At 41.4% G+C, this 14,527-nt stretch overlaps 1 protein-coding gene across 18 annotated transcripts in view; it reads right to left on the reverse strand.

Moving 5' to 3' along the window:
* c2cd5 (C2 calcium dependent domain containing 5) overlaps positions 1–11,492 on the reverse strand; it is a 36,548-nt gene extending 25,056 nt beyond the window's left edge. For 6 of the 18 annotated variants that reach the window (XM_054776060.1, XM_054776063.1, XM_054776064.1 and 3 more), the window contains exons 1-8: positions 11,179–11,491; positions 10,666–10,774; positions 10,507–10,593; positions 6,656–6,827; positions 6,461–6,556; positions 5,941–6,096; positions 5,612–5,867; positions 1,163–1,323 (exon numbers count right to left, since the gene is read on the reverse strand). In XM_054776060.1, the coding sequence (XP_054632035.1) occupies positions 1,163–1,323; positions 5,612–5,867; positions 5,941–6,096; positions 6,461–6,556; positions 6,656–6,827; positions 10,507–10,593; positions 10,666–10,755 (1,018 nt within the window). In that variant the 5' untranslated portion in view covers positions 10,756–10,774; positions 11,179–11,491. The other 12 variants (XM_054776066.1, XM_054776070.1, XM_054776061.1 and 9 more) reach the window with 6 other exon arrangements.
* Between the last annotated feature and the right edge of the window lie 3,035 nt (positions 11,493–14,527).

The raw sequence follows: 14,527 nt of genomic DNA on the forward strand, positions 1-14,527 counted from the left end.
CCACCGCCCAATGAGCCAGAACCAGAGAAAAACAGAGTGTCCATGGAGAGCACAGGTGAGCTGGGGCAGAGGAAGATGCCGGGCCTGTGCCTCACAGGCAGGGGCACTTCTAACCAGCAGGAAGTCATATTGAAAGTGTTTAGAGAAGGGATAATGCAGAACAATGTGGAGGTAAAAATATTTTTAAAAGATCCTGAAAGGAAATGATGAGAGACAGGAACAGAGAGAAAAGAATAAAGTAAAGAAATAGGAGGACAAGAGGAAGGTGGGCTCCCTCCTGACTGATAAGTAACATATGCTGCTTTTCTACTGCATAGTACCGGATTAGTCCAGTTGCCTACCCACAAAAGCAGAACTGAGAAAACCATGGTGCATCAGCCAGAAGACACACTAAAAAAAACAACAACAACAGACCGGAGATATGCCATAGGGAATGTAGCTCAACTTCTTATCATCATCATCATCATCATCCTCATGTTGTTCTTCTTCAGGCCACAAATTAGTTTGCTTCTGCTGGTTGTAGTACATTGAATTAAGCCTCAATTGCTGTAAGACACAATGAATTCCAACAAATTGTTTATTGTGGTCTATAATATATGAGGTAGTATACTACCTGACGGTAGTATCACAAGAGTATCTGCTTTTACAGTAGTAGTATCTGGTTTGGACATTGGAAAAGCAGCAAATGTGTACTATGCAGTGGAAAAGGAGCAAGAGTTCTCCAGTTTTATGACATTTAAGAAGAGTTTAATTAAAATGTATTTACAACCAACAGGGTATAACCGCACTAACCAAACAATAAGTAATGCTAAAAAATCTAAGATCAATAACAGCCCCATGTAAGACACTGCTTCTGTAAACACCACAACAGACTGGGACAGAACTAATGCATATGAAGCTTGTGTCTCTTAATCATTATAAGCACACACTTCATTTCCACATTATCTCAAGCTAATGAAGAAGACACAATGGCACAGAACAGAAGATGGACCTCATGACAAAATAATATATGAGCATAAATAATAAAAAGAAATAATAATAATCACATGAATAAATACAATTAAAGAAAACACCAGAGAAGCACCTCAGTGTAGTGTTGGAGGAGGGCTGGATGGGAAAGGGAGGCATATGCAGGGGTTGGGGGGGGACCTTATGTGCTTACCCGTCTTGGGCGTCAAACTGAGGTCTGTGTCTGATGATGAGGACTGGCGGCTGCATGGCTTGGAAGGAGAGAAGGGGGGAGGAGAGGAAGAGGAGGTGGGGAGGGCTTTGAAAGGGATAGGCGGGCCGGATGACGAGGCAAGGTCCTCACCAAATACCGGCCTGGCGGGAGAATATATATACACACACACATCAGTCATAACCTCACCCTGTGTGTGTGTGTGTGTGTGTGTGTGTGTGTGTGTGTAACTTATTTGCATGAGTAAACAATTCAAATAAGAAAGTTACTTTTGTTATGTGTTATGCTATGTTTGTTTTGCGGGAGGTGTGTTTGAGGTGCTACATATGGCTGGAGAATGAAAACAGCAAGCACGAAAAGCATAAAAGAAAAAGATCAAGAAACACAAACATACAGAAACTAAGGCGCACACACAGAACTAAAAAAAAAAGCAACGAAACAAAAGTAGGTCAGATCCAAACAGAGGACAACTGAAGCATGTGTCCCAGTGGAGTGAAGCACAGGTCACACGACCATCAAGAGGCAACAGAGACTCTTCTCAGGACTCTTAATGCAGCAACCATGTACACTCCCAGACACATCATTGGGTGCACTTGCACCATCTAATAAGGTTCAATGACCGTATCAAAATGTTGCAAATGAGTTCCAGTCTGGTTTAGATGCAGCAGTCACAACATTAGGTGCACCAGTCTCTCAGACAGTGTCCATTAGTGAACCCTAACATTGTGGCAAGATACCTAAACCTAATTGGGACTTTCATTTGCCCACACTTCAAGGCCCATTTGGCAGGAGGAGAGATATGAAGCTGGTATTTAGTCTTTAGATGTAGTCTTGTCTTCAAACAGTGTCTCACAAAAGTGAGTACAGCCCTCACATTTCAGCAAGCATTTTTATAACAGTATACCTTCTCAAGGAACAACTACTGAAACATTACTTTAGAGTAGTCAGTGTACAGATTGTACCGCAGTACAGATTTACTATTCGCTGAAAATCACACAGAAAAAAACAGCCATTATTACGGCCTTATCATTTCCACATTAACTGAATCACCAATGGAATCGCGGAATTGGTCAATAAAAAATGGAATCTACTGTTAAACGTGCAAACTCGTGGAATTTTACATAATGTGAATGAAATGCTGTCACTGTGAGAAGAAGGAATGTTTCTCTGGGGAGGTATTTACCCAGCGAACCACTCAATCGTGACGGCCTCCCGAACTAAACATGTCAAAACGGCACCATCTTCAAGTGGAAGTAAGGTTGAGCAGCGCAACATGTCTAGCATCCACTTGCTCTGTAACGTCCTTATGGATTAGAGGAAAAGGATTGCAGTAACAACTGTGCAACACTGGTGAATTCCATGCCCAAGATGATTAAGGCAGTGCTGGATAAAAATGGTGCACTAGGGGTGTCACGAGACACCCGACTCACGAGACGAGGCGATGCACAAGATTGGGTCTTTGAGAATGAGACAAGGCTATATTTTAATATTAATAAAAAAAAATAATGAAAAAATGTGACTAGACAAACACACTTTTTTTTTTTATTTAACCGAGTCACAAAACAACACAGGTGCGTTTTGAAATGTTAATGGTCCCACAAATTGATGCTCAAAGATATTTTATATTTTTTTTAAATGTTGCTCTGTTGGTCGGGTTGTATTGTGGAAGGATTTTTACAGCTTTCAGACGTCTACGTCACCGCGTTCAAGTAAAGTTGATCAACTGTAGAATTACTACAGCTTATGCTTTGACATCAACAAGCAGCAAGAGGCTGTTTAAACAGCCAGCCATTACTCACTGACTCTCAAACACAAAGGCAGGTTAGACTACTACTTAAAGCACTTAATATGTGCTTCTAGTAACGCCTCCCACATTGGCTTCTGGCTGCCCCAGCGTTTCCTCTACATGTAAAAAAACCAAACAAAAAAAACAGCTGGAGCACCTTAAAAATTTAATTGAAAACAATGTTGACTAATATATCGTGTGAATGTATACGCTACATAGACACATATAAAGATTATTATTTACACACAATTAGTTTGAAAACAATTTAAAATATAAAAATGTTTCACTGCGCTTTATTTTGATAATGTCGCGGCACCCGCGTCTTGTGTTGATGTTCACTGTGTTCCTTATTATCGTGCAAACAAAAAAAATAGCACCTAAAATGTGTAGTCTATTGACGACAGCTTGTCACATGTAAAGCCTATATATGCTTTCTGGCTTCTTGTACCCATTAGCACTGCCTCGCTGGCGGTCGCTAGCTGGATCACGGTCGAGCATGAAGTGGCTATCACATTCATGCTAACTTACTTAACAATCTTGCTCTCTTGTTATCGTTGTTACTTATGGATTGTCTTCAAAAACACCAGATGTGTGACTAAGTTGTTTAACAAACACGTAGTGTGTCCAGTTTTAGACACTGTGCTGCTATCACAGCAGTGTCCAACGGGTACCCCGTATGCTAGCGGTAGCTCCGCAGCTGATGAGCTGTTGAGTAGTTCACAAAAGAATATTCGCTTCACCTCTTAGTAGTTTTATAAGTGTTCTATTCAAACATGACGCCTGTATTTAATGACCAATGAGCACACTGAGTGGAGATGTACTTTGTAAATAAACTACAATTAAATGTTGACAGTCACATAATAATAGCGCGCCTCTCCTTTCTTTTTGTCAACGTAGCTTTAACAAAGTAGCTTTAATAATGCTGCAATTTGGATACATGCTATCATAACCCTGGACTCTGAATTTATATTCTATACACCACACATTTCTATAACAAAAATATTTACATTATTTTATTTTGTTAATTGGGTTATTTTGAATAAAAAAAATATAGTATTGAACAATTCATTTCCCATGTATTAGTTTTACCCTAAAAACACGCAACAAAATAAATTTAGGTTTGTGTCAAATTGTACAAAATGTACTTTTGTACTAGTCACATAGTACTATTGGACTCAATAGGTCAGGTGACAAAAGGAGGCTTGACATATTGGACACTGAGTGCTCTCAGCAACTTTGCTATTAAATTAACAGTTTTGCAATGTTCTCGGTTCATGTTCTGTTGGTTGTTAAAAAACTTTAAATAAATAAGTTAATAAATTGCTAAGTCATAAAAAATTGTTATTTGTCACAATAAAAAAAAATGTAGACGCAGCAGAGGCACGACGCAGCGGCGGCAGCCCCATGCAGCTCACCACCACAGCTTCAGAAAATCCCAGGGGAAACCCTGTGCCCTGTTCTCGAGATACAGTTTTTCTCCAAACGAGAAATCTCCGACCCTCGTGTTCACACTAAACATTTACACAAACTGGACACTTGTATGCACTTTGAGATGTGCACACTCGTGTTGCCAGCTGGATAGTAAATGTATACAGTACTGCTATACAAGCTGTACACTGACTAATCTCAAATGTATCCATGTTTCATTTTTATAGTACTGCCCGTTGAAAAGACATAATAAAATGTTTGCTCAAATGTGAACATTGTGTCAAGTATCCCTACATTTACGTCCTTCCCTGCCTCTGCATACCAGAGAAGATGAGTGTGGGAACAGAGACAGAGAAGTTCTGCGACAGTCTCTGGGCGCTGCACACCGAATGCACAGGGCTGTTGTGGGTCGAGCGGCATCCGTGGGCTAAGGGAGACCTGGGCCAATCAGCACGAAGGCAGAGAGAGAGAGGGAGAGAGGCGCCCGGTTGTTGGACACAGTAAGAATTGTGTCAGTCCCAGTGCAGCCAGAGAGGAAGAAATAAAGATAGGCACACAACAACCTACTACACAACATTGGCAATTGAGTGAAAAAGTGCGAGCAAAGAGATGGTTTGTTTTTAATACTCTCTGCAAGCCAAGTGAGACGTCTCTCTACCACATGAACATGCATGCCAGGGATGTAAACAAAACAGGGCTAACATTACACTGACAAGACCCAAGGAGGTACAGTAGAATTCTTTGTAGGTACCACTTTGCTTATTGGTCTTGTTCCATCACCACAGATACCTTGTGTATGTATGTTTCTGAAGTGTTTCCATCCCTGACACACAAAGCCACACAAGTATGCAACACAGTGCAGCAGCAGACCACAGGGAGTGGATCAGAACTTTCTTGCTACATACTGACTATTAAGAGGCAGCACTAGACCATGCAGAGAGCAGCAAGCCATGCAAGAGCAGACAAGCGAAGGTGCGTGAAAATAGTAGTGTGTGTATGTGTGTACTGTACTGTACATGTGTGTGTCTCAGGATGCTGTGTGCTGGTAGTTTCAAGATGCAATACAGGTGATAAAACAGATTAAATACTGAGACACACACAGCAGAAAAGATTACATACATTTTGCCCACACACTCTGCCTCTCATGCCAACTATCATTTGCACCTCTTCAATACTCCAACACTTGCACATAATAGTCATGCTCTTTTCCTACTCACTCCTTTCCATCCTTAGAAGGGGAATTGCAGGCATTGGAGGCAGGAGCTGTGTTAGGGTGCATGTGTGTGGTGGTGATGGTGGTGGTGGTGATGCTGCCCGTGCCTCCAGAGCCGAGTTTGTCCAGTGTGCAGGCGGTACCTATGGCCCGCACTACCAAGCCAGACTCTCCTTCCAGATCAAAACACTGCGAGTAGCCCACCACAGCATTCCCCCCCATCTCTAGTACTTTGAGGCCTATCTTCCTCTGCAGCTCTCCTGGACAGATACAGACATGTCATTAACAGTGGAATGGAGCAAAGATTTCATTTCACTTTATTTATTTCCCTACCAGACATTAGAGAGATGAGCCTCTGGCGAGCTTCATTGGAGGCTCGAGGAGTTCTGATACGGTCAATCCACTGATACTCTGGATCTTCATTCACTACTAGCTCCTCCACAAAGCCATGAACCATCGCTGCCCGGTAATAGCGAGGGATGGATGTGGCTGCCATGCAGAAGTGACAGGAATGCAAGTTTCAAGTTTTCCTATGGTTTAGTCTGTATATCTACCTTTTATGGGACCAAATCCCAAGCTTACTGAATATAGTGAAATGTCTACAGTCTAATGTCTAAATGCTCTGAAAATTCAGAATTTGACCAAACTTTGGGTGTAAACATGCTTCTAAAGTCCCCCCAAATTTGGAATTTGTACATCACACATAATGTCACACAATAATTCACATTGTAAATTTTTTACATCTTAATATTAACAGATGTTAACTTATTTTATACACCCATTAAAATGTTACCTACCAATTGCCTGTACTGTCAATAAACATTTTATGATGGTGACAGTTTGTCAAACTCACTGCAGAAGAACTTGACTCCACAGGATGATTGTCTAAAGCGGTTTAAGTCATTGAAGAGCTCCACTTTGACGAGGACATTAATCTCCCCACGGATACCTAACAAATAACACAGAGGGGGGATGATAATGATAAGAGATAGTACCATCTAGAATAACACTCATGTGCCATTGGAGAACATAGAGTTCATTCAAGTACCATGGATAGTATCATAGATGGGAAACCAGCCGGAGATGACAGAGGCGGCCTCACTGCACAGGAGTGGGTCAATGTCGATGTAAACCTTCCCTATGGCGTCGTTTGCACTGTAAGTGTCATGGTCCAACACTGTGATCTGCAATGGCTCATCCTGCAGGTCCTCATCATCAACCTAAATAGCCACAGAAGCAGCATAAATGTCATTCAAAGTCATGGTCAGAAATATAAATCTGAAAAAGGTCCTTCACTATGCAAAATTTACTTTTTAATTATGTGATAACACTTATATGTCTCTAGGCTGTGTTTATGAGCACCAAACACGAGACAAATCGTTCCTCTTCTTGAGTTGTTTGCTCCAGATTTGAGAGAAGAGGAGCTCAAACTGACACTTTTGAAGGGCTGGGCGATATGGACCAAAACTCACATTCCGATATATTTAGGTTGAATATTGACATACAATAGATATGGCAATATTTTTCAGGCAAAGTGAGTTTAGACAAAACCAAAGCCAAACATGTGTGTCAAGTTGTTTCATTAAAATAAAGACTTTCTTTTTTGAAATTTTAAGATGCACATAAAAAATCTTGCATGAAGTCCAAAAATACCCTCTAAAATAAAGTAGGCCACGGGTGGCCAACCAGTCAGAGACCAAGAGACACATTTTTACTGTGTTACTGCAAAGAGCCACATCATATACATGAACATCATTCCCTCCTCACACACATACCTTTGCTCAGCCAGATTTATGTGACGGCAAAGTTCAGTCTCTTTTGGAAATTCCATGTCGATGTTGGTGTGCAGTGAGCTGAAGTGTCGTTGAAGATTTGAAGCTTTAAAATGCGACAAAGACGCCTGAAACAAAACGGCGAGTAGCTTGCCATTGCGCTCAACAAAAAATGTGTTCATCTACAAATTTCCGTTTAACTGTGCATTTTTTCCCTGCCATTTTGTGAGTGAATTTGACAAATTATTTTCTTGAAAGATCGCAATCCGACTGGGAAACTTCAAGCTATTTTCATTCAATGTGCATGCCAGCAAAAATACTGTAATAAATTCAAGCAAAGCGCACACTACTGTAATGAACTCAAGCAAAGTGCGCACGCAAATACCGTAATGAACTAAACTTCTATATGCTTTCATGAAAACGGGCAAAGAGCCGCGGGTTCGCCACCCCTGAAGTAGGCCATTCTCGTTTTGAAATAAATATAGAAAAAGTCAAATATAATCTTTTTTTTATACCAAAATGAGACGGAGTGGGTCAGTCATCGGCGGCGAGTGACACACATGGCACCACATACATGCATACACCTCCACTCCGGTTCCCGCATTCAGTTTATTGACATGGGAGCACACCGAGGGTGCACACTCCAGCCTGCCTCACATTACATCCATAGCATTCATTTCTGGTTCCAACAAAGAAGCAAAAAGCATTCAAACTTACCATAGCATGTTCGTGGCAATTGCAGTCAAACAATGCACACGTCATCAGACGTCTGATAAGGCATCCTTTGTGGCGGCACTTCCGAGACGTCACTTCCGCCAGCAGGTGGATTTTTGTATTTTATTTAACGGCCAAATACGGGTTCATTGGTGTTGTAAGAATGAAATTTCGTTGGATATTGTTTTTTTTACATTTTTGCAAATTGTAGTTGCAAATTTATAACCATTTTTTTGTGTTATTTTTACTATGTAATTGATTAATCGTGTTTTTTTTCCCTTGCCTGGTGGGAGGGGCTTGGAATATATAAAAAGGCTTTTGCCACCAATCATTCAGGGTGGGGGTAGGTTGGAGAGTTGGCAGCAAAGCAGGTGGGAGCGGTGTGGCAGTAGAATACAAGAGGGTAGTATTAAGTGGCGGTAAATATTTTTTCCTTACTATTTTTGCACTTTTGTCCACATTCTTGAACACTTTTTTCACTGCCTGCACTACATGGAGAGCACAATAAACACCCTCAAAGTTACCGTTTTGACTTCGCCATTGTTTTTCCTCACTGTTTTGAGGGTCTAGCGGTGGAACCCTGTGACACGAACCTTTAGCTATGCTCAAATCCTCAGCTAATAACAAAAGAACAAAAAATGAAGGAGAGCCCAGTTTAAAGGAAATTTTAAAATGTCAGCAACTCAAAAATACTTTAAATTGAACAGTAGTATTTTTTAGGTAAACATTTTTAGAAGACACAAGCATGGCCTTATTTTGTGCCAGGAACACCAACCTGTCAAATGCATCAAGCTTAGCAACTGTTTGTCTAACTTCCATGTGTGTTTGTGGTAGAGCTTGTCGTGCTAAATAACTGTGACTGCGAAGCTCGCTGGACCTCGCAAGCCCATCGTTTTCAGCAGGTTTTTAAGGCCGTTTTTTTCCACTGTTGCAACTGCAACCATATCGTAGCAATGTGATAGGACACCTCTTTATAATAGCACACCACTTTGCTGTTCCTTTCATGAGGAACACAACAGGAGCACAGCAGACAGCGCGTAGCAGCCCACATTCCTCGTATTAGAGTTTGTTTTAAGGTGGTGAAAAAAAATCCATTAATTCCAAGTACCTCCACATTACTGAGCTACCGCTTATTCCTTGCTGACTAATTCTTCCACTGCTGATGCTATCGCTTCACGAGGCTTCTGCCCCGCCTCTCCTCCGTCCTCCTGAATGCAGGGATGAGGGGGATACAGTGCAAATCTAATCTATATCGATAACAACGATCTGGTTGGTTTTGATATCGTGCTTAAAGTAAATATCAATATTTAAAAAATATTGATATATCGCCCAGCCCTAGTCTAGATGGCCAGTGTGGTGGCTGGAGAGTGACCAAAGGTGGCCACGGCTAACACGTAGCTCCGCCACTGCGTGCAAACTCCCTGCACAATGGCACAGCAGTCTGGGCAAAGTGAGGGGGAACTACGGCTGTAGGTACGAAGCTGAATATCCGACATCCAACGTGCAACTAACTTCACCACAATACACCATGGACATGTCTGCATGGTGGTGCTGCGTTTTCCATTTCTTGCGGGTGGCGGGAGATGAGTGTCAACCAGCTTTTAGGCACATTACCACACCTACCATGTCGAATGTGGCTCACAGTTACGAACGTGTTATGGCAACCGAATAGTCCCGATCTCAGGGCAGAAGTCGATATTATCCGATCTTCAAAATACAGCGGATTGGCAGCCGAGCCCAATCCTAAAGATCGGATCGAGACATTCCTATTCGCTACACATCTGAAAGTAAATCTTGGAGCTCTGCCAACTATCACTCAGTCAGTTACAGACATGAGAGCTATAAGTTTGATGACTTTGTTATCCTTCAGTGAACAGGCTAACATAGCGTGATGTTGTTACTAAAATGTGACTTTATTGTAGCTCACAAAGCTATGCTAGAGTTGCTAACGTTTGTGTGCATTACTACTGTGCGCAGTACTCCTTATTGTTACGTTGTTGTATGTGATATACGGCATCTATTACACCGTACAAGCGCAGTGTTACAGTGTATACAGTCTGTAAAACGTGGATCAAGTGTTTAATAGCGCTTTTTGGAGCCACACACTGTCAAAGACAGGTGTGGACAAACACACCTAATTAGCATTAAAGGTACAAACACACTACGTGCTCCCAGTAGGGCTTGCACTTTCACACTTTTAAACTCTAGTAACAAGGCTACAATTAGGCTAACACACTTTGAATACACTATTTTGGCATCTCTGAGACTTCGTTGAAATTGTTCGTGTCCAAATATTATGTTCAATAACTCTCATGTGAACCTGAACTTTGTTGCTTACAGGCAGAAGTTTTGACACAACTCCACCATTAGAAGGAGCCGCTAAAAGCCATGAATTGTAGTACAGTCGTTTTACCTCAAATTTGAACCATTCTGAGTTCCACTGTGGATTAAGGGATTTGGGGTATACATCTGTTTTGAATGTTGTGTTTCCAAACTTGACCTGCAAAGAAAGTGAAGTGTATAGACTATAAATAATTGTAGCAACACAGGAAAACAAACAACTGTTCCTTACCTCTACGAAAGCATCTGTAAGGTCACTTGCTCTGTCCATTACAGGCAAGTGGCGCCCTGCTACAATTTTGGCTTTTAGTTTTCCAGGCATGATTCAAATTTAGGTTGATCTGTGAACAAATGACGTTAACATTAGAGTGCATACAAGAAGTGGTTAATGTATACATGACACCTGCTGTTAGTCCGTGCTGCCTTCAGCCCATCAGTGAAGTGAGCCAACCACTTGACTTACATATGTTTTTGACAACAGCTCATTAGCTTAGCAGAAAGACAAAGCGATTTCATTGTTTATCTATAATTATGAGTATCGACTCACTTTTAAGCCACTTGTTGAACTAACTCTTGACGAAAGTGGCGTTATTTCCAGCTAGGTTGGCTGTTTAGCCTAGCCATGCTAGCTAGTAAAGCTACTTATCGCCTACCTGATCGGCCATGTTTCTGCAATGTTCTGCAGTGTCATTACCTACAACAAACGCCATCTCACTGCTCACAGTATCAACTGCTTTGTCCTTACCTGTGCAACAACATCAACGATCAGCTCTCAGAGCCGCAGTGGGCTCCTCTCACTCGGACATTGTTGCTGACAGCCCACCGCTCGACTGCCTGTCGTTCTCCCATAACACGAGGCGTCTAAGTTCCTGATACACCACAGCAGAAAATGTCGCCGAGGTTAAAAAATATAGACACTTGCTGATAAGACGTATAAATATACAGTGTTAGTGCTATTGTTCTGGCGTTACGTCTTCGCTAATTGATTAAACCACTGAACTCTACTACTGGAATGGCCCCAATCGCTTGCTGCGCATTGGAGGCCTGAAGCCACCGGAAGTATAGAAGTCGCCATGTTGTTTCACCCAAAACAAGAAAGCCTAACAAGTAAGCCGTCTTGTGCTGCTATTAATTGCACAAATGGTGATACTCGTGAAAATCGCGAGAAGGGACTATCATTTCACAGGTAGGTAAATGCTTATAAATAATAAAAATAGTAAAAAAAAAATAGATACTTTAAATCTGTAACCATCGGTTCATCTATCCATCCATCCATCCATTTTCTATGCCGCTTCATCCTCATTAGGGTCGCGGGGGCATGCTGGAGCCTATCCCAGCTGACTTCGGGCGACAGGCGGAGTACACCCTGGACTGGTCGCCAGCCAATCGCAGGGCACATATAGACAAACAACCATTCACTCACATTCATACCTATGGACAATTTAGAGTCGCCAATTAACCTAACATGCATGTTTTTGGAATGTGGGAGGAAGCCGGAGTACCCGGAGGAAAGTCACGCACACACGGGGAGAACATGAGAATGAGAATGGGAGAATTGAACCCAGGTCTTCCCGATCTCCAGGCTGTTACTGTGTTGGCCGACATGCTAACCACTAGACCACTGTGTGGCCCATCTTTTCATCTAAGTAGTTGTAAATGACCCCTTATTCTCCTTTAGATTTCCACACTGCAATGCTCAACTTCTAAAGCAATGGGTAGTAAATATGCGGAGAGACAGGTGGATTCCTGTAGCCAGATCGCAACTCGACAGGACCGGCCAGACTGTTAGATTACGACAAAATGCAGTTCCAACAATATTTGACTTTCCTGATCATCTTGTAAAGGTATGCGTTGCATTTACCTTTGATACTACATAGATCCTTATCATAACAAATACCTTGTGAACACTGAAATTGAGTTGTTATGCATTGTAATTTCACACCATAGAGGTAGGAAAAACCTTAAACTGGAGGGAAATTTTGAGATTTGGGTCTAGTAAATTTACTCTGTTTCAATGGAATTTTTGTTAATTTTTATACCAAACCATAATAAATGTAGTGAATACATGTATGTGTATGCGTGTGCGCTTTTTGGGTGAAGCAAGATGGCCGACTAATGGCTTCATGCGGTCAGCCGTGACGCCCCTTCCAGTAGTATAGAGTTCAGTGGACACCATTAGCATGCTGGACCCCATGATGAATGAGGTTTGGACAGTATTGCACTGTTGCGACTCCACAGTAAGAAAAGTAGCTACTGGCTGTCCGAGAATTCGCTAGATTACGTACTCAACTAATTTGCATATTATTTGCATATGATGCTGTAGGAAAAAAGCATAACCTTGTAGGAGATTTTAAAAAAAGTGAATAAAAAAAACACCTTAATTATGTTTAGAACTACAAATAGACATGATTCTTAGTTTGTGAATTTAAAATTGGCTATCACTTCATAAAAATAAAATACTTTCAATATTTTATCTCTGCCAGCGCCTCTCAAAATCTAGACAGTGTAATAATTACATCCGCCTCCAGCCTTTATCTTGCAGTTAGGACTACTTGTTTAACGTATCAAACATCGGTCCCATCACACGTTCTGACACACTGACAGGGACCGAGTCCAAACGAGACTTGAGTGTAATGAGGAGTAATTTAATGAAGATTAAGAAACATTTACGTGATAAGCGAGATCCACCGTGGCATTATGTGGCATTGCGCCTCGAGCATGCGTGATTCATGGATGCGTCGATCTCCACTATGCTCTCAGTGTGCAGCCAGAGCTCAGTGAGAACACAAACTGCAGATCAATACGTGCTTTCACTTTTAAGTCCCCAAATACCAGAAAAAGAAAATCGATCAGTCTGGAAAGCGAGCCTTAAAAACTACAGAAAGGTCCTGTGTAATGCCAGAACAACTTACTACTCAGCTTTAATTGAACAAAAAATATAACCACAAATTCCTCTTGAGCACTGCGGCTAGATTAACAAAGTGTCATAGCATCATCAACCCATCCAACCCTACCACACTTAGCAGTGATGATTTTATGTCATTTTTTGACAATAAAATTGCCACTATATACCAAATAGAGCACCTCCCCCCATCAACCGATGTTGTACATCCCTCCAACACAGTGACCATAGAGGAAATGGAGATGATTGACACATACCTAAACAGTTTTTACTCCATCACCTCTTCTGAACTAGCCTCTACAATTTCCTCCTCAAACTCCTCAACTTGCGAGTTAGATCCCATCCCTACTCACTTGTTCAAAGATACTACCCCACTAGTCAACACAGCTCTTCTCAAGATAATCAATGTCGCTAGTGACAGGCTACGTACCATAATCTTTTGAATCAAACCGCTTCTCGAAAAACCTAACCTTGAGCCACATCTTAGCTAACTACAGACCAATATCCAACCTTCCATTTTTCTTCAAGATGCTATAGAAAACAGTTTTCTTTTCCCGCAGATGCCGTCTGATGGTTATTGGGCCTTAATTTGGGTGGAAGACCGCCCTGTGTCTTTATGGACAGCCAATCGGAGCCTCCAGCTCAGCGCAGGTGTGACTTTTTTGTTCCATAATGCTCAGGATCTTTCAAAAATCATAGAATGACCGTCTTACTGCTCCCAACCTTAGCAGCAATGGCACCGTGCGAGAGGCCTTGCTTATGCAGCTCGACAATCCGACCACGTTCAAAAAGAGAAATCTTCTTAGCTTTAGCCATCGGGAGGGCATGACAGTGTGAATACCTGACAGAAAATGAAAATTTTGAGCAGATTTAGGCTTTTGTAGCCTGTGGTCTGAAATTTTTAACCAGGTGATAAATAGCCTATTTCATTTTTTTGGTTAAATTACAAGTTCCAAATGTTTTTTGTCTCACTCCCCCTTCTTGTTTTTGCATATTGTAGCTCTACTTAAAACCTCTTTAAGATCCAAATGTGCAAAATGCAAATTCTAGCAATTTTTCAACTGGTCTTAAGATTTTGATCAGGAGTGTATTTTAGTTTCACTGAAGAGACTGTGTGTTTTTTTAAATTATAGTTTGCATGTCATCACTTTGAATAAATATTCATGATATGCAATTGAAACACAAGAAACCA

Source organism: Dunckerocampus dactyliophorus, chromosome 5 (genome assembly GCF_027744805.1).
Source record: "Dunckerocampus dactyliophorus isolate RoL2022-P2 chromosome 5, RoL_Ddac_1.1, whole genome shotgun sequence".
Taxonomy (NCBI): Eukaryota; Metazoa; Chordata; class Actinopteri; order Syngnathiformes; family Syngnathidae; genus Dunckerocampus; species Dunckerocampus dactyliophorus.